Source organism: Pelmatolapia mariae, linkage group LG15 (assembly GCF_036321145.2).
Source record: "Pelmatolapia mariae isolate MD_Pm_ZW linkage group LG15, Pm_UMD_F_2, whole genome shotgun sequence".
In the NCBI taxonomy this organism is placed as follows: domain Eukaryota; kingdom Metazoa; phylum Chordata; class Actinopteri; order Cichliformes; family Cichlidae; genus Pelmatolapia; species Pelmatolapia mariae.
In genome coordinates this window covers 28,469,088-28,489,356 of record NC_086240.1, presented here as the reverse complement: position 1 = coordinate 28,489,356, position 20,269 = coordinate 28,469,088, and the positions used below count along the sequence as shown (strand labels likewise).

Below are 20,269 nucleotides of genomic sequence, written 5' to 3'. Positions count from 1 at the left end.
AAACATTTTCGAGGGGGTGTTTCCACACATAAACACGCAAAACCGGTAGCACACCTGAACGCGCATGCGCACACGCACGAAACCGGTCAAACAGGTTGTCAAACCGGTTTGGCTGGTCGCCATCTTGAAGTAGTGCCATCTTATTACTACTCTCGTGTATTAAAAACACATTTGATGTTTGGGGGGGGGGTTGTGTGTGCAGCACACTATTAGACTAGTCTTCTAAAAACCTCCTGAGGACGATATAATGGAGTTTGCCCTGACAGCGTTCATTTTTGGTAGTAAAATGATTCAGGTGAACAGGAACACATCGATAACTAACAGTAGATGTTTTCTGGGCTTTAGGTTTTCTTGTTTTCGGTGCCTTCTGACAGTCAGCTGTTGATCAGGCACTCGGGTGGACACCTCACTGACTGACACTGTTTATGTACTTTGCCTCACCTATTTCTCTTGTTTCCTCCTCTATCTGTGTGTGTGTGTGTGTGTGTGTGGTCTGTTTGTTTCAGGGGCAGAGCTCACCTGACTTCCTGCTCTTTTGCTGCACACCTGTGAGATATTGCTGATTACTCACCTGATTGCTGATGGCCTCATTATCGGTGTCCTATTTAGAATGGAGGCTGTACTTTACTGCACTTATGTCCAGGATTCCCACCAGTGCATGACAAGTTTAGCATTTCACTTTAAACCTGCTGCCAGTCCTGTTCTGTTTTACTAGCTTGAGTGTACAATTTTAGACAATAATCTCAGAGTTACATTTGCATACTTCACCCTCCCTCCAAAACCTAACTGATATTTACTTTACGTCTACAGTTAAAGCAGTGCTCTTCATTGTATTTTTGCAAAAACATCGCAGTCAGAACTTGGCATGTCATCTGCAGCTAGCATTCTCCTGACTCCCTATTTGGTGAGCCTAGACACTCTGGTTTAACAGCCACACTAATCAATTTCTGGAATTTGGACTGTTCTGGACCCTCAGCTGTGCCTTACTCTTGGCATTTAGAATCTAAAGGAGCCTTTGGGCCTGGACAGTGCAAATGATTCCAGAATGAGAGTTGATAAAAGAACATCACAGCATGTTTTAAATGGGAGTAAATCATGAATGAAGGAAATAAGGCATACTAAAAAGGCACAGTCATATATCACTCATAATTTCTAATTGAATGTCAGGCGGAGTAATGTAGATATAGGTTTTACCTGGTAGATCAATAGCGCATTTCCAGACATCTGTGTTTGTTTGGCCTTGGATTGTTATTGTGACTTCTTCAGTGTCTGCAGGAAGGCGGATCTGAAATGTTGGAGGGTAGTTTGTTCCAAAATCCAGGTCAAAATCTTCTTCCTACAAAGCAGGACCACAGCATGAGTTTCATAACCACAAAGAGTAGTTTAATTAACAGAAGTACTTACTGGAGGCTGGACTTTATAGGCAAGTGGACAGAGAACAGTGTATCTGTGATCTTTGATGAGTTTACATTTGGAAGGCGCTTGGATGAAGTTAGCATCTCTGTATTTCACCCTGACCTTTAAAAGACCATTTTAATTAGAGGGCTTATCCAAAATAGATCAGTGTTACCTATTCATCATCAGTACAAAACCGTTTACTATATATCTCAGCAGCTCTGTCAAACGTTAGGACTGAGTGAGAAGCTTTTCATAGATCTTTACCTCTTCCACTGGGATGTTGCTTGTCAGGAGAAGCACATTGAGGTTTTGTCTCTGTGTTCTAAAGTTTATTGGTTCAAGGAACAGCAAAACCTGACCCGAAACTGGTTTCTCCTTGTTCCAAAACCTCTTTATGTTCCAGACGAGGCCAAAGGAAGAGAGGTGAGTAACTTCCACGATCACGTGAGTGTCTGTGATCTTTCGAGGCTTGAGGACCTTTATTTTACCAGCAGAGATGTGGACTACAGACAGACAGTCGGAAAGCAGAGCTGTGAAAACACAAAGCCATCAGACATCTGTTTGACTCCCAAAACCTCCTTACAGTGACAGTGAATCTGATTTTAGATATAAAGCCTTGATATGGTGTCCGAGGTCAGATAAAGAATCAAACACTGCTTAGAAATCAGTCGCTGGGTTTCCTTGGCTTCTGCACATTGTTTATTACAAAGGTCTTAAAAAGACCACTCAAAGGTTCCCAATCAGGTTCGTATCAAACGTGGATTCATCAACAGCACCGACTGCTCAGGAAATAAGTGAGCAGCCGAAACTTCTTATTAAAAATGAATAAATCTTCTTCAGTTATTCTGAAAAATTAAGTTTGTTTCTTACGATGGCACAGATGTTTCTCCTTACATCCCTCCCATCCTAAGGTCTGTGCTACCACCTGATTGTTACTGTAATTGTACAGTGTGGTTCATAATTAGGCAGACATTTTAACCGTGCACAATGGGAAAGTTGGGGGATAACTGATGGCTGCTCTTAGTAGAGGTCCTGCTTCTCTACATTCTGCTTAACAGTGGTGGCTGAGTGGATGTGAAATAAAAATATTAGTGAGATCTGCAGGATGTCTGGATTAAAATGTTTGTCAGGCAAACATCAGCAATGGTCAGTCAGCAGAAAAATACCAAATTCTATAGCCAGTAGGGGACACCATCAGGACTATGGGTTAACAGTTGTGTCATCTCATGAGCAGTGCTTTGCTCACCTTCCTGTGGTTCACAGTGTGGGAGGTGAAGCTGACGGACTGCATCCTTTGAACTCTCAATATTGAAAAGCGGGCTTGCAGCCTTTTTATTGGCTGGCTGGAGGAGGTCCTCATCCCATTGGACAATCCTGTACAGCAGCTCTGCTTCCTGACTTATATTAAACATGAGTCCAGTCAGAGTACACAGGAACACACCTGGACTAGGACACCTGAAACTATATGACACAGAGGATCTGAATGACCACTGCAAACCTGTTAAACCCAAATATCTGAAAATGGATCTGTAAATTAGAGCTGTTACCTCGCGTCATATCACATGCGTACGTTCTATAACTGGTTGGCTTTATATTAAACATACAACAACTGCTACAAACAGAGTTTACTTTATTGTGATACTAGTCATGTGGTTGTTAGTCTAACGAAAAGAAGACATTACCAGAGAGGCTGTAAACAGGGGAGGTGTGGATTTCTTTTCATTACCTGTAACAGATTCGTGCAGACTCGGTTTGAACTGCAGGCATGAAGCTTGTTGGAGACTAGAATTCAGAAAGCAACATCATCAGTAGCTAGACCAATAACCTGACTGAGTGTTCAGTGAAGAAACAAATTTAGCTGATGTACACGCTGTGAATTATAGGAAAACTGCATGAAAATCATAATAGAAAAAACCCAAATAAACCAGTCAGAGAGAGCAAGAACCTCAAACCTACAATCTCATTTATTATTAAAGGAAGGACTGCACTGAGCAGCTAAGCAACTCCAAAACACCTGAATGACCACAGAAGACAGCTAAAGGTCATGATGACTGATTTATTACCACAGTTAGAAAAACAATTTCACAACATCTAACCAAGTCAGGAACTCTGCAGGAGGATCAGAAGGTTGACAATCAAGAGACTCCTTCATGGAGAGTTTATAACAAGGTGCAAACCTTTGGGTACACTCAGGAACAGAAAGGTTAGATCAGACTTTAAAACATCTAAAGAGCTGCACATGTCTGAGGCGGTGTTATGGCGTGGGCTCTAACACAGGCGAGGCGGGGTTTCATTTAAAATTCACTGTGGTGATGTACAGAACCAAAATTAGAAAAAAAGTTGTCTCTGTTCAAATATCTATGGACCTGACTCTATATCAGGAACGTCAGGACCTGGTCATTGTTCTCTCACCTCCATCACGTCCTCCTGATCTGTTTCTGCTGTGATATGATCCAGCTCGAATCCAGAGTCCACTGAGGTTAGAAGACAAAAAGCTGACATCACAGAGGTTTTGCAGCTTTTTATGCATCATTTCCTTCTACTTGAAAATACATTTCATTCATTAAGATCAAAGCTGAACCGTGACCATCCAAGTAAATCATCGCAAAACATGAAATACACACATTCAGATTATCAGATTAACCTCGACTGTTCTGAACGTGACTGTCTTCTCATGGTTTTAGATCTTAAACATGTGAGTAGAATGTCTTTTCCAGAGCTTTAAACTAAATCTCTTATAAATATTTCTGTGGTGAGTTTAGGACACAAACATTTATAATCATTTAATACGTTCTTGATAACTGAGTTTCAGTACTCACAGGTGTCTGTGGATCTCATCGTTTTCTTCTGCATACTGCAGACACAAGCACAACACCCACAGTTAAAGCGTTAAGAGAACGATTAAGTTTGAACTAACTTTATTAATGCTACCCATGAGAATCCCAAATAACTATTGTCTCTTATCTCTGCCCTGGATTGCAGCGCCACAGTAACCAAACTGGAACTAAACTGCAAAGGGGTCAGTTTTACCCCCTTCACATTTTAAACTGTGCATGACTCACATAAAATGAATCTTCTTCTTTCAGTTGCTCCCTTATTCCACAGTGGACAATCTACATGTCTAATTTGGCACAGATTTTTTTGTTGGATGACCTTTCTAACTCCTCCCATCCAGGGACTTGTCTCTCTTCCTGGTCTTTAACCAGGAATATTGGTATTTGGTGTACGGAATCACAAAACACTTCCAAAATACTGATCAAACTGACTGTACACTTTACTACAAGGGCAGCTGGATAGTATAGTGGTAAGACCACACACCTTTGGAGCGGAAGTAGCAAGTTCGATTCCCTCCCAGTATCCAGTAAGGGTCCTGACTAGGCCCCCCATGCCAAACACCATGGCCTGGAATGGCGCGGCTACATCTGCAGCCTGTCCGCAGCTCGGACACAACACATTTCACTGCATGTTGGTACTCTTTATGATTATGTACAGTGGCTTGCAAAAGTATTCGGCCCCCTTGAACTTTTCCACATTTTGTCACATTACAGCTACAAACATGAATCAATTTTATTGGAATTCCACGTGAAAGACCAATACAAAGTGGTGTACACGTGGGAAGTGGAATGAAAATCATACATGATTCCAAACATTTTTTACAAATAAATAACTGTAAAGTGGGGTGTGCGTAATTATTCAGCCCCCTGAGTCAATACTTTGTAGAACCACCTTTTGCTGCAATTCCAGCTGCCAGTCTTTTAGGGTATGTCTCTACCAGCTTTGCACATCTAGAGACTGAAATCCTTGCCCATTCTTCTTTGCAAAACAGCTCCAGCTCAGTCAGATTAGATGGACAGCGTTTGTGAACAGCAGTTTTCAGATCTTGCCACAGATTCTCGATTGGATTTAGATCTGGACTTTGACTGGGCCATTCTAACACATGGATATGTTTTGTTTTAAACCATTCCATTGTTGCCCTGGCTTTATGCTTAGGGTCGTTGTCCTGCTGGAAGGTGAACCTCCGCCCCAGTCTCAAGTCTTTTGCAGACTCCAAGAGGTTTTCTTCCAAGATTGCCCTGTATTTGGCTCCATCCATCTTCCCATCAACTCTGACCAGCTTCCCTGTCCCTGCTGAAGAGAAGCACCCCCAGAGCATGATGCTGCCACCACCATATTTGACAGTGGGGATGGTGTGTTCAGAGTGATGTGCAGCGTTAGTTTTCCGCCACACGTAGCGTTTTGCATTTTGGCCAAAAAGTTCCATTTTGGTCTCATCTGACCAGAGCACCTTCTTCCACATGTTTGCTGTGTCCCCCACATGGCTTGTGGCAAACTGCAAACGGGACTTCTTATGGTTTTCTGTTAACAATGGCTTTCTTCTTGCCACTCTTCCATAAAGGCCAACTTTGTGCAGTGCACGACTAATAGTTGTCCTATGGACAGATTCCCCCACCTGAGCTGTAGATCTCTGCAGCTCGTCCAGAGTCACCATGGGCCTCTTGGCTGCATTTCTGATCAGCGCTCTCCTTGTTCGGCCTGTGAGTTTAGGTGGACGGCCTTGTCTTGGTAGGTTTACAGTTGTGCCATACTCCTTCCATTTCTGAATGATCGCTTGAACAGTGCTCCGTGGGATGTTCAAGGCTTGGGAAATCTTTTTGTAGCCTAAGCCTGCTTTGAATTTCTCAATAACTTTATCCCTGACCTGTCTGCTGTGTTCTTTGGACTTCATGGTGTTGTTGCTCCCAATATTCTCTTAGACAACCTCTGAGGCCGTCACAGAGCAGCTGTATTTGTACTGACATTAGATTACACACAGGTGCACTCTATTTAGTCATTAGCACTCATCAGGCAACGTCTATGGGCAACTGACTGCACTCAGACCAAAGGGGGCTGAATAATTACACACACCCCACTTTGCAGTTATTTGTTTGTAAAAAATATTTGGAATCATGTATGATTTTCATTCCACTTCTCACGTGTACACCACTTTGTATTGGTCTTTCACGTGGAATTCCAATAATATTGATTCATGTTTGTGGCTGTAATGTGACAAAATGTGGAAAAGTTCAAGGGGGCCGAATACTTTTGCAAGCCACTGTATGTGACCACTAAAGCTCATTTCTCGTTTCTTCTAAGGTGCCGTCTTTTAGGTTTGATAGATATAAAAGTAGAGAGGGAACTGGAGAGATGAAATAATGATTTTTATGACTTTTTTTTTACAGAGAATTTGCATATTTTGCAGATGTCAGTCAGCACATGGATGGTGGTGGTTTTAATCATAAAGGCTCATTTCAAAATGTACGAACAACCAACCTCCAAATGTGTGGAAACCACTGCTGTCAATGCTTTGTAACAAGCTGCCAAACATCAGAAAAACTGTGAGCAACTGTGTAGCTGAAAATTCAAATAACTCTAGCAACATGCATTAAGTCACAGCAACACTGAAGAGCCAGTGCTGAGATTAAGGTCCTGACACAGTCAGGTGTTGTTTGTGTTCATTCTGTGGGGAGAAGAATGACCACGTTTATACAATGCAATCGTTTTATGGTAGGAACTGTCAACTCAACATTTTGTTTGCATAAACGTCTAACAGGAACATAATGGCACATCAGGGTGCTGAAGTTAGTCTAATTTAAAGAAAACATTACCTGATGGGCTGTAAAAAGGTGGAGGTGTGGATTTCTTGTCATTACCTGTAGAAGATTCGTGCAGACTCAGTTTGAACTGCATATTGGAAGCTTGTTGGAGACTAGAATTCAGAAAGGAACATGATCAGGACTTTTAGGACCAATAACCTGACTGAGTGTTGAGTGAAGAAACAAACTTAACTCTAGCATGCTGTTCACAAGGATACAGGACTGGAATTACACATTCGAGTTAGAACAGGTGCAGAGCTAAAAGCAGCTTGGTAACACAAACATCTGTGCAGTGATGGAATAAAACCAGCTTCTACTGTGAGTGAGTTTTCATTGCTGATGGCCTCTTTGTCACCAAGCTGCAGCAGGTATTTTACAAATCTATGATCAGGAACCTCAGGACCTGGTCATTGTTCTCACACCTCCATCACGTCCTCTTGATCTGTTTCTGCTGTGGTATGATCCAGCTCGAATCCCGAGTCCACTGAGGTTAGAAGACAAAAAGCTGGCATCACAAAGGTTTTGCAGCTTTTTATGCATCATTTAATACTACTTGAAAATACATTTCACTCATTAAGATCAAAGCTGAACCATGACCTTCCAAGTAAATCATCGTAAAAAAGAACACATGAAATACACACATTCAGATTATCGGACTAACCTTGACTGTTCTTAACGTGACTGTATTCTCATGGTTTTAGATCTTAAACATGTGAGGAGAATGTGTTTTCCAGAGCTTTAAACTAATTACAAAAACACACTTTTTAACTAGATTTATTAATGACAGAACTCAGTACTAGTTTCAGTACTCACATGTGTCTCTGGAAGTTGTACTTGACCTCTCTGGGACACTGCAGACACAAGCACACTAACAGGTAAAGGCTCAAGTGAAAACTGACTACATTTTGTTTGAATTAATTTTATTAAATCTTCCAATGAGGATCTCAAATAACCAGTGCAGTCGACCACCGCCTATTCGTGGTTCAGTATTTATGGATTTACCTATACATGGATTTTTCTGTGGAGCGTAACTCCAAATGATTTGTTGCCCTTTTCTATTGCAGTGTTGTGGCAAGCAGTGCCTAACTGGTCCAGGAGGAAGTAAAATCTGAATGGACTGTTGATGTAGGATGACAACTGGTCTTATCAGTTGGTCATAGGATTTGTATGGGTGTCATCATGAGAGTGCTCTAGTGGAAACTCTTCCATGAAGTGAATCACCGGTGGCAGCGGGCCTCACGAGAATGCCCTGCCGTCTCCTCCTCCCCAGAGTCAGTGTCGGGCGACCACATGTCACCACTGAGCACAGCACAGACACTACACACTGCTCAAGGTCGTGAACGCATCCCCACACACTGCCCCAACAGGTTATTAAATCTGTCCCCAGAATTAAGGGATGCCTCAGGCACAAGCTAACTGCAGTCTTTACTATATGCATTTTGTGTTTTATTTGCAGCAGCACTATGGGATATTCATGAATGCCCCCATGCACACGTACAACCTCCACATACTCTGCCTCAAGCAATGCCCTGGGCTGGTAGACCAGGGTCTTTGTACAGCCTGAATCCACCATAGTCTAGTGTATACCCCCTTGGCACCTTACCAGCACACTGTATGTCCCTCTCAGACCAAGGGAGGGTGTTGGAGGGCTGGCAACATGAAACACCAGTCCCACCTCCTTCTGCGGACACTCCCGGCAGACGTTCACCTGCACCTCCAACACTCCTGCCCTAACACTCGTGCAGCTCCCAGTGAGTGGGGTGCAGCCAGAGACTCGCTGAACTGACTACACTGTTCCTGTCTCCATGAACTGGTCCAGGGTGAGCAAGTTCAGCAGCTGAGCTTCCCCCTCTGACATCGGATAAACAGCTTCTCACCACCGGAAGGCTAAGCGTTGCCCTTTGAGTTTCCCTAGCTAGATGAGGACTAAACTGCAGCGATCATTTCTCCTCGGGCCACCGGCAAACCTCTGCAGTGGCCTGAAAAACTTCCAGGAAGGCCTGGGGGTCCTCTCCCTCCTTCAGCCAATGGAGCATCACCACTTTGCCCACCGATGTAGAACAAAGTACAATACACAGAAATTATAGAAACAACACACAAACAAGAATCCACAGTGCCCACTCAAAGTAAAACCTGAATGGACTGTTGATGTAGAGCGTGCCAACTGGTCATCAAAATAACTTCACTTCGTCTTTACTGCCCTCTATCAGGTCTCCAGCAATATACCCACCAAGTATGAGTTAGATCAACAGGTGTTGAGCAAACTGCTCCTCTGTTCAATGAAGTCTGAATGAAAGTGTAGGGATAAGCTATGCTTCAGTTTAACAAGCATAACCCAGTTGAATTTTTATTTATTTGATTACCTGTCTGAAAGTTTTCTATCCCAAGTCAGTTTACCTCTTGCATCCTGAAAAGGATAAAGGCACAACATTAGTATCAGGATATAAGATGGGAAGAAGAATTATTCAACTTTGTTCTCATAGACACAGAGGCAGACAGAATGATTTAAAACATAATGTAAATACTCTTTGTCTGTAGCAAAAATATTAATCATTAGATCAAATATTAACAATACGGTGCCCATAGGATACTACTAATACTGCCCATCAACCCTCCCAGGGTATGGCTGCCAAAGGTGCTAGCAGGATGACTGCACACCAAAGCTGTTTTTTTCTTTTCTTCTAATCTTGGCTGCTCCCTTTATGGTTGACACAGTGGATCATCTGCCTCCATCTCACACTATCCCTAGCATCCTTCCCTGCCACTCCAATCATCTGCATATCCTCTCTCTCAGTGCATAAACTTGTGGTCTTGCTCCTTTCCTCTAACATATTAGACTGCACACCAAAACTGTTTGTCCTTCAAATTCCTTTCTGTGACTGCATTGAGAGTAGCTATATTTTAACAGAGATTTTTAATTAATGCATTTTTAATTTCTAAACAAAGAGGAAGATAAAATAAAGGGACTTTAATGATGTGGATGGTCTATGTATTTGTGAATTAGAAAACGTGTTTCTGAGTGAAAGAGACCCATCTGCAGACGGAATTATCTGTTCTACAGCTTTTCTAATGGATGAGACTACTCATACTCAACTGCACACAGAGACACTGAAGAACCAGGTGACCAGAACCCAAATCCAGGGTACAGAAGCTCAGTGAATGTGGTGCTGAAGGTGTGGAGGTGGATCAGAGTGTCGGAGGAGACTCTGTAGAAGGACAGAGTGCCACCAGGACAGTCCACATACACCCCTACTCTGTGAGAGACCGAGGAGGAGGTGGAGATGGATGCTGTTTCGTCATTGTGCCAGACATGGTAACAGGCGTCATCAGAGCACCTCAGACTCCAGGACTGATCATTGCTTCCAAACCTGCAGCCATTACTGCTTCCTTTCTTTTTTATTCCTCGGTAACTCACTGATAAATCAACCTTCCCTCTCCACTCCACCTCCCAGTAACGTCGACCAGTCAGACCATTTCTACAGAGCAGCTGAGGAAGCTCGAATCTGTCATGATGGTCAGGATATGACTGATCCTCCTTCACCAATGTCATTTTCCTGTTGTTGTCAGACAGCTTGATCTTTGTATGTATTGTGTTTGCGCTGGGTGTGGGTTCACAGATATCTAGGGAGAACGAACACAATACAGCTGCAGTTACTCATCCATCATCTGTTCATTGATTGACTCTTTGATAATGACTCCTGACATCACAAATGTGAATGAGTGATGTGACAGTTTAAAGATGGTTGAATGTGTGCTGCTTTGTATTCATGAATCACATCAAAAACACGCTTACACTTCCTCAGACCTGGTCTCAACCATCGGACTCCAGCAGGCCTCACCCTAAAGGCAGGAGGGGAGTCAGACCACCTCAGTGTCTTTCACACATCAACATTACATGTATTTGTAATACATACAATGCAATAATGGTTGTCTAATAGACTCTATTGTGTTCATCTAAATGGGGATTCTTTTTCACAATCAGAAGGAAATTACACTAAGGTAATTATGGAGTTCAGGGTTCCATGCTAGGACTGTGCTAGTCTTACATTTGATCAGTATCTCTAACATTAGAACCATCTTCACTCAGAGTGAGGCTAAAAAACTAGTTTGTGCATTTATTACTTCTAGTCTGGACTATATACTTGAGGGGTCAGGTGGAATGTGTGTAGGGTGACAGTCAGTGGCGGGGCCCTGTGGTTTTGTACCCAGCTACTAAGGCTGACTTGAATGGAACTTGAGCTGCTGCATGAGGTTGAGAGATACTAGTTAGATATAGTCAGGCTCACCGCAGTGCATGGCTTGGGCTCTGGAATTAATCTCCTGGGAAGGGGTTGAACTCTGCTCCAGTCTGGAGTAGCCCTCAGTCGGATTAGATCAGGCAGGGATGCCCGATACTTCGGGACGTGACTGTTGGGAAAGGCCTGCCTGATCCAATCCGACCTCGAGTGGTGTTCTGTTATTGGACTTCTGTGCAAATTACACTTTATCCATAACAAACGCTGACCGTCAACAACCGATATTGTAATCGTATTATCAGATCTGTAGCCATAGGTTCTGGTGAAGAGAGGTGCCAAGCTGTCAATTGATCACCACTTGGTAGTGAGTTGGATTAGGTGGCAAGGGAGGATGCTGGACAGACCTCGCCCTCCTAAATGTATAGTGAGGGTGTGATGGGAACAGCTGGCAGGGAATGGACCATATTCTGTTGTGGGACTTCAGAGGCAGGTAACAGGTACAAGGAGGCCAAATGGAATGCAGATTGGGCAGTAGCTGAAGCAAAGTAGCAAGACGAATTTGGTGACGCAGAGGAAAAAGACTTTTGATCTGCCTTGAAGAGGTTCGGGCAAACCATTAGGCAATGTTATAAAAATAAATCTAACAAATAATGACCAATTAAATTACCTTTTGAAATAATTATATCCTAATCAATAACACTAATAAAAGTTGCAGGAAGTGAAAATAGAAAAGAGGTATTCTTCAGCCTGGAGTCTTCTTTTAGCATACATGGATCACCCCAAACTGAATAAGCCAATTTTTGTTCTTGGAGTTGCTTGAAGACATGCTACACACATACATTCATATCCAATTAGTACTTTTACTGTCATGAAAAGAAAAACGTTTGCTACTTGTGTGATTGTTCATGTAACACATTTATTCAGCATGATAAACAGGCTGAGTAAAGGAAAGAGATTGACTATCACACACTGTGTGTGGCTGTACCAGACCTCCCATACCTAAGGTTTTTCAGTTTCGATTGTTGGTCCTCTAGTCTAGCTGACAGCAGAGCCACTCCTGAGTCTCCTGGATGATTATAACTCAGGTCAAGGTCTCTCAGATGGGAAGGGTTAGATCTCAGAGCTGAGGCCAGAGAAGCACAGCTGTCCTTTGTGATAAGACAACCTGAAAGACTGGAGGCAAACAAAACAACACAAGACTCACGTTCACTCCTCGAACACAAGCAAAAGAAAATACTTTAATTCACTTTTCTTCTTTATTTGATCAAACAGGTTGATTCCATCAAAATAAATACTAAGCAGAGAAAAACTTCAGAGTCCTTTCTGAATACTTCTTAAATGAAAAAATAAAAATAAAATAAAAAATAAGGTGCCTCAGTTATATAAAAATATTTTTAAGTCCCGACACTAAGCTTGGCAGATTTGTTTGGCCAAACATATACCACTTCCTCAAGAAAAAAATAAGCATTAAATTGAAAACAACACTAAGTGGGAGTGCTTAGTACTTGTACTTCACAAGATAATCCCTCCATCTTTTATTTTAATCACTTAAGTTAAACAGGTAATGAAGAAAATGGATGGACGGATTGATTACAAAATAAAAATAATGGAAATAAATCCAGAAATTAGTGATGAAGTTTAGTAAACCGTCATTTGACAATTGACATTAGTAAAGACAATCCTAACCAAGGTAGTAGTTTTTTAAATTATGAAAATTAGCTTTCAGTTATCTTTTTAATGTTACCTGACCTCAGAGTTTCCAGTTTGCATTGTGGATTCTTGAGTCCTGCGGACAGAAGCTTCACGCCAGGATCCTGCAGGTCATTGTTACTCAGGTCCAGCTCTCTCAAGCTAGAAAACTGGGAGCTGAGAACTGAGGACAGAGTTTTACAGCTTCTCTCTGTAAACTTACAAAAGCTCAGACTGAATAGAAAATGACAAGAAAAAGAAAAAGAAAAAGAAAGAAGAAATTAAGTTTCAGTCAGTACCAGCACATTTGAATCACCAGGACTAAATAGGATCTCTAAACACTTACAGTGCTTTCCTAGTTACTTTGACCACTGGCAGCAGCCTCAGAAGAGCCTCCTCTGAAGCAGAGTATTTCCTTAGGTCAAACACATCCAGATCTTCTGATGACAGTAAGATGAAGACCAGAGCTGACCACTGAGCAGGAGACAGTTTTTGTTTTGAAAGACTTCCTGAACTCAAAGACTTTTGGATTTCCTTCCATAGAGAACAATCATTAATTTCATTCAGACAGTGGAACAGATTAATGCTTCTTTCTGCAGACAGATTCTCACTAAGCTTCTTCTTGATGTACTGGACTGTTTCCTGACTGTTCAGTGAGCTATTTCCTGTCTGTGTCAGTAGACCCTGTAGAAGAATCTGATTGGTATGAAGTGAAAGACCCAAGAGGAAGCGAAGGAACAAGTCCAGGTGTGCATGTGGACTCTGTAAGGCCTTATCCACAGCACTCTGGTGGAGATTTTTCCTTTTAGGTTTATTTTGCAAAAGTTTAGACCACCAGGATGTTTGCTGTTTTTCTAGCAGGTTGACTCCAGAGTTGATGAAGGTCAGATGGACATATAGAGCAGCCAGAAACTCCTGAACACTCAAATGGATGAAGCAGAACATCTTGTCCTGGTACAGCCCTCTCTCCTCTTTAAAGATCTGTGTGAACACTCCTGAGTACACCAAGGCTGCTCTGACATCAATGCCACACTCTGTCAGGTCTGATTCATAGAAGATCAGGTTTCCTTTCTGCAGCTGATCAAAAGCCAGTTTTCCCAGAGACTCGATCATCTTCCTGCTCCCTGGACTCCAATGTGGATCTGTCTCAGCTCCTCCATCATACTTGACTTTCTTCACTTTGGCCTGAACCACCAGGAAGTGGATGTACATCTCAGTCAGGGTTTTGGGCAGCTCTCCCCCCTCTCTGGTTTTCAGCACATCCTCAAGAACTGCAGCAGTGATCCAGCAGAAGACTGGAATGTGGCACATGATGTGGAGGCTTCGTGATGTCTTGATGTGGGAGAAGATCTTGGTTACCTGGTTCTTATCTCTGAATCTCTTCTTGAAGTACTCCTCCTTTTGTGGGTCAGTGAATCCATTGAGCTCTGTCACCATGCCAACATACTCAGGAGGGATCTGATTGACTGCTGCAGGTCGTGTGGTTATCCAGAGGCGAGCAGAAGGAAGCAGTTTCCCCCTGATAAGGTTTATCAGCAGCACATCCACTGAGGTGGACTCTGTAACATCAGTCAGAATTGTAGTTTTGTGGAAGTCCAGAGGAAGTCGACACTCATCCAGACCATCAAAGATGAACACAACCTGGAAGTCTTCAAAGCTGCAGATTCCGGCTTGTTTGGTTTCAGGAAACAAGTGATGAACAAGTTCTACCAAGCTGAACTTTTTCTCTTTCAGCACATTCAGCTCTCTGAAAGTGAATGGAAACATGAACTGGATGTCCTGGTTGGCTTTGTCTTCAGCCCAGTCCAGAGTGAACTTCTGTGTTAGGACTGTTTTCCCAATGCCAGCCACTCCACTTGTCAGCACTGTTCTGATTGGTTTATCTTTAACAGATGAGGCTTTAAAGATGTCTTCTTGTCTGATTGTTGTTTCTGGTCTGTCTGGTTTCCTGGATGCTGTTTCAATCTGTCTGACCTCATGTTCATCACTGACCCCTGCAGTCCCTCCCTCTGTGATGTAGGGCTCTATGTAGATCTGATTCAGAAGGGTTGGGTTTCCTGCTTTAGCGATCCCTCCAAACACAAACTGGAACTTCTTCTTCAGGTTAGGCTGACACTTTAGAAGAAACTCTGAGTAAAATAACAACACATATTTAGATAATATGAAGCTTATGTGTAAGTTCATTAAGTGTTATGTCCCAGGTCATGACTTTGTGTGTTGTCACCCAGTGTTGGGAAGGTTACTTTTAAAATGTATTCCACTACAGATTACAGAATACATGCCCCAAAATGTATTTTGTAACGTATTCCATTACGTTACTCAATCAGAGTAATACAGAGCTTCCCAAAGTGTGGGGCCCGCCCCCTAGGGGGGGCACAGAGCCATTGCAGGGGGGGGGGGGGGGGGGGGGGGGTATGAAAAGGGAAAAAAAACCCAAAAACGCTTGGACACTGCTAGCACGATGCGCCCACACAAACGCAAAGCAGGAAATGAAGCATCGCTGAATATGTTTCCAAACCAACTTCATTCTAAGTCAAAGACTAGAAAATATGGTGAAGCATATCTTCCCTTTGGTTTCACCTGCACAAGTGCCAGGGTAGGTCTCCCCCTGCATAATTGGTTTTCCCTTCGTCGGGAGCACGCGCTGGGCTGTTCAAATCGGGGACAAACAGTATCCCACATTCTTGATTTTTAGTTCCCAAACACTTGTTATAATGACAAACTACTGCTGACATTTTGGAGATGTTAGTTCTTTATACAGTAAAGTTACAGTGGGGACTTCCGGGCGTCATGGCGCAGTGAGTGGACGCGTTTGGTGGCTGCTCCTTACAATCAGGACAGAAAACACCGAAAACTCGTTAACAGACAACTTAACTGAGCAAGGCGAACGTAGTTGGTGAGGAATAAGGCAGAAGGAAGCCAAAATGCCAAGGGGACAGGACAAAACCACTTCCTCCGCAAAAACAGATACTAACAATGCAACAGGACAAGCTTGCACGAGTCCCGACAACATAATTAGCGACTCGGCTGGCGAGCTATTAAAAGCTATCGAATCATTGAAATCAGAAATGAAACAAGATAATGAAAGGCTGAGAGAAGACATCAACACGCTACAGCAGGAGCTGGGCGGCAAACTCGACAAGATAAAAGAGGACATAAAAATTTTGTCGGAGGGAGTGGGGGAAGCTGAGGACCGAGTGGGAAATGTAGAAGACATGACATTGGAGTTAACTGAAGCGCTCCTCCAAAGCTTGAAAGCACAGAAATTTATTCAGAACAAGCTGGTGGATCTAGAGTCAAGATCCCGCAGAAATAACATACGCATGTTTGGAGTGGAGGAAGGCGCCGAGGGGAGATCCGTCCAAGACTTTGTTTCGGAGTTACTACAGCACGAAATACCTATACCAGACGGGCTGGAACTCAAGATCCAGCGGGCCCATCGTATCCCCACACAGAAACCGCGCCTTGGAGAACTCCCACGCCCTATACTTATCAATTTCCAGGAATTTACAACGAAAGAACTTATACTTCGAGAAGCTTGGAAGAAGAAGCAAATCCAGGTGAATGGCAAGACGATTTATTTTGATCATGACTATGCATCAGATATTGTCCAAAAGCGTAAACAATACAGAGAAATAAAACGGATATTAAAGGACGTGGGTGTGCGCTTCCAAACCCCCTACACGAGCATACGGATCCATTGGCGGGACGGAGTCAGATACTACAGCAGTGCACGAGATGCGGCTTTGGAGTTGCAGAGGCGGGGATATGATATACAGATCCCGGCGGAATCTGAGGAAGAGGACGCGCTAATCAGAAGGTATCGAGAGTGGAAACGGGTCCCAATTTCCAGTCAAGAGCAAATTATCTCCCCGGGGCAGAGAGCTAAAAAAAAAGCTGAAGGAATTTCAGAGAAAGGTTAATTAGTTCAGGGGACATCTCTCCCCTGCCACTGATCAGAATACCACAGGACTGCCTCATCAGTTCAAAGAACGGGAGGAGCAACACCGGATGGAGGTAAAAACGTTGGACTATAAGATGGGAACAATATTTTCAGTTTTCAAACTTTTTATAGGGCCCTCCCTTTATGGAGGTCTTTACCCTAGACCTACCAACGGGGTCATGGTGGGAGATTGCCCTCTCCTACTGATTGGGAGTCACAAGTTTTTGATTATTTTTTGTTTTATGTTTAGTGATATTGTTTTTTGTTTTTTTCAAATCTGAGGGGATGGTCACTGCACATTGTACAAGTCATGAGTGGTGTAGGTAAAATAAACATTATCTCAATCAATATCAACGGTCTGGGGAATCCGGTTAAAAGGAATAGGTTGTTATCTAAATTGAAATGACACAAGGCGCAGATTATATTCATTCAAGAAACTCATATGTCAAAAGAAGAACATGAAAAATTTAAAAAGTTTGGCTATGTAAATTCCTTTTACAGCTCATGTAAGAATAGCAGACGAAGAGGAGTTATAACTTTAATCTCTAATACGGTTAATTTTGAAATGTTAGAGGAAGCCTGTGACAAGGATGGTAGATACGTTGCTGTTAAAGGGAGGATTAATAATAATGTGGTATCTCTGATAAATGTGTATGCCCCTCCAGAGGGCAACCCAAAATTCTATCAAAAACTATCTGAAAAAATTATTAGTTTTAGTGAAGGGACTCTGATATGTGGGGGTGACTGGAACTGTGTATTAAATCATACTAAAGATACTACAAGCTTAAAAAGACGCAAAAATAATAAATCTAAGGCTCTTAATTTACTTATAAAGGAAGTGGATCTTTGCGATGTATGGAGAGAATTACACCCTCTGGAGAAAGACTATACACATTATTCAGTAGCCCATAAGGTACACTCAAGGATAGATTTCTTTTTGATAAATAGAAGCGATAAACATAGAGTCATAGATTGTAGTATCGGCATAGCTGATCTTTCAGATCACAACGCCATACACTTGACCATTCACTTATATAATCAGAAAAAGAAATCACTGTGGAAATTAAATACTGGTATTCTTAACAATGAATCTGTGGTACAAGAGATTAAAAAAGAATTACAACTCTGTATTGCTGACAACAAGGATGAACAGATGGATCCAACAATAATTTGGGATACTGTTAAGGCAGTAATCCGAGGGTATCTGATATCAAGGACTACCCATATCAAAAAAATGAAAAAGCTCACACAATTCAAATTAGAACAACAATTAAGAGATTTAGAAAAAAAACAACATACAGATATGAGTGCCAACTTGGCTGAAAGCATTAAAGATGTAAGAAAACAACTAAGCGATCTGTCTATGGAGGAAATAGAAAAGAAACTGAGATTCACAAAACAAACATTTTATGAGTCTGGTTCCAAAGCAACCAAAATACTGGCTAAACGATTAAAATCAATACAAATAAGTAATGCAGTTAATAAGATTAGAGATCCAAATACTAAGGAACTATTATATGAACCAACACAGATAAAAAATGCCTTTCAAAAATACTATAAAACATTGTATAATCAACCCGACTAGAAAAACGGACAAGAAATTGAAGAGTACTTGGATCAGTTAGACCTTCCTTCTATTGGGACAACTCAAAATGAATTTTTAACTAAACCAATCACTAAGGAAGAACTGGATAGGGCAATAAGGAGATTGAAATCTAACAAAAGTCCAGGGAGTGGTGGATATCCCAATGAGTGGTATAAGACTTTTAAAGAGGACTTGGCTCCTATTTTGATAGATTCTTTTAAGTGAACACTAAAACACGCTAAAACGCCACCCTCTTGGAAAGAGGCCATCATATCAGTCTTACCAAAAGAAGGTAAAAACAAGGAAAACTGTGACTCTTATCGCCCAGTCTCCATCTTAAATGTGGATTATAAACTATTTACATCTATAATCACAAGACGCTTAGAGCTGTTTCTCCCAGATTTGGTGGATGAAGACCAGACAGGATTCATTAAGGGGCGACAGACACAAGATAATATACGACGCACATTGCATATAATTAACGAAGTTAATAAAGAGAAAATCCCAACAGCTTTAGTGAGCTTAGATGCTGAAAAGGCCTTTGATAGAGTTTCTTGGATGTTTCTTTTTGCTGTTTTGAGAAGAATGGGCTTTAACAGTATCTTCATCGAGTGTATACAATCCTTGTACCACAGGCCATTGGCTAGAGTTAAAATAAATGGGGACCTGACAGACAGTTTTGAGCTCTTCAGAGGAACCAGGCAGGGTTGCTGCCTGAGTCCAGCCCTTTTTGCTCTGTATATCGAGCCTTTGGCTCAGTATATACGGCAAAGTGCAGACTTAAAAGGGGTTTCAGTTTCTAAAATTGAACAACGAATAGGTCTCTTCGCTGACGATATAATTATATACCTACAGGATCCTGATACGACCTTTCCTCGATTGATTAAAGAATTAAAATATTTTGGCAAAAATTCAGGGTATAAACTAAATATCTTAAAGACTCAAGTACTTTGTCTGAATTATTTCCCCAAAGATTCAATTCAAAACGAATATAAATAAAAATGGGACTCAAATAAGATCAAATATTTAGGTGTCTATCTAACTAGCGAAATAAGTACACTATACGAGGCAAATTATGTAAAGATTAGTAATACAATTCAAAATGATTTGATTAAATGGGCTCCACTTGTTATGGACCTTAGTTCAAGAATAGAGGTAATAAAAATGAATGTGCTTCCTCGACTACTGTATCCATTCACTTCATTGCCAGTCCATATACCAGACGCACAATTTGTTAGATGGGATAAATTAGTTAGTAGATTTATTTGGAAAGGGGCAAAGCCAAGAATAAGATTTAAAATACTCCAATTAAGAAAAGAAAAAGGAGGATTTGCCGTCCCGAATTTCAAGGAATATTTCTATGCAGCCCAGCTGAGATATATTGTTTACTGGTGTTCACCGGATTACACCTCAAAATGGAAGCATATGGAGATAAATTATTGCTCATCATGTCATCCACAAGCAAGATTGGGAGAGGAAACTATACAGCCTATGAACGTAAATTTTATTACTGAATTCACTATTAAACTCTGGTGGATCATAGTGAAGAAATATAGAATCATAGAAGACTGTAAATTGTTGATTTGGCCTGCATATTCTCGAAAATTCCAAAGTGGACAATGGGACAGTACATTTTTAAGATGGGTCAATAAAGGAATTACAGCAATGTGCACATTAATAGACGGGAAAACATTCAAATCCTTCGAGAATCTACAGAGACAATTTGGACTGGATAAATCAGATTTATTTAGGTACTTTCACAATTAAGACATTTTTACAATACAGA

General features: G+C 41.7%; 1 protein-coding gene across 1 annotated transcript; it reads right to left on the bottom strand.

Annotated features, from left to right (window-relative positions):
* Positions 1-1,626: 1,626 nt before the first annotated feature.
* Positions 1,627-15,569, bottom strand: LOC134642743 (NLR family CARD domain-containing protein 3-like). The gene is made up of 12 exons (XM_063494696.1): positions 15,536-15,569; positions 13,302-15,084; positions 13,016-13,189; positions 12,266-12,439; positions 10,825-10,871; positions 10,121-10,652; positions 9,429-9,438; positions 7,845-7,882; positions 7,044-7,144; positions 3,811-3,872; positions 2,645-2,792; positions 1,627-1,901 (listed from the first exon to the last, which is right to left on the bottom strand). Exons 1-12 carry the CDS (start codon positions 15,567-15,569, stop codon positions 1,627-1,629), a joined length of 3,378 nt encoding a protein of 1,125 aa, XP_063350766.1.
* Positions 15,570-20,269: the final 4,700 nt, after the last annotated feature.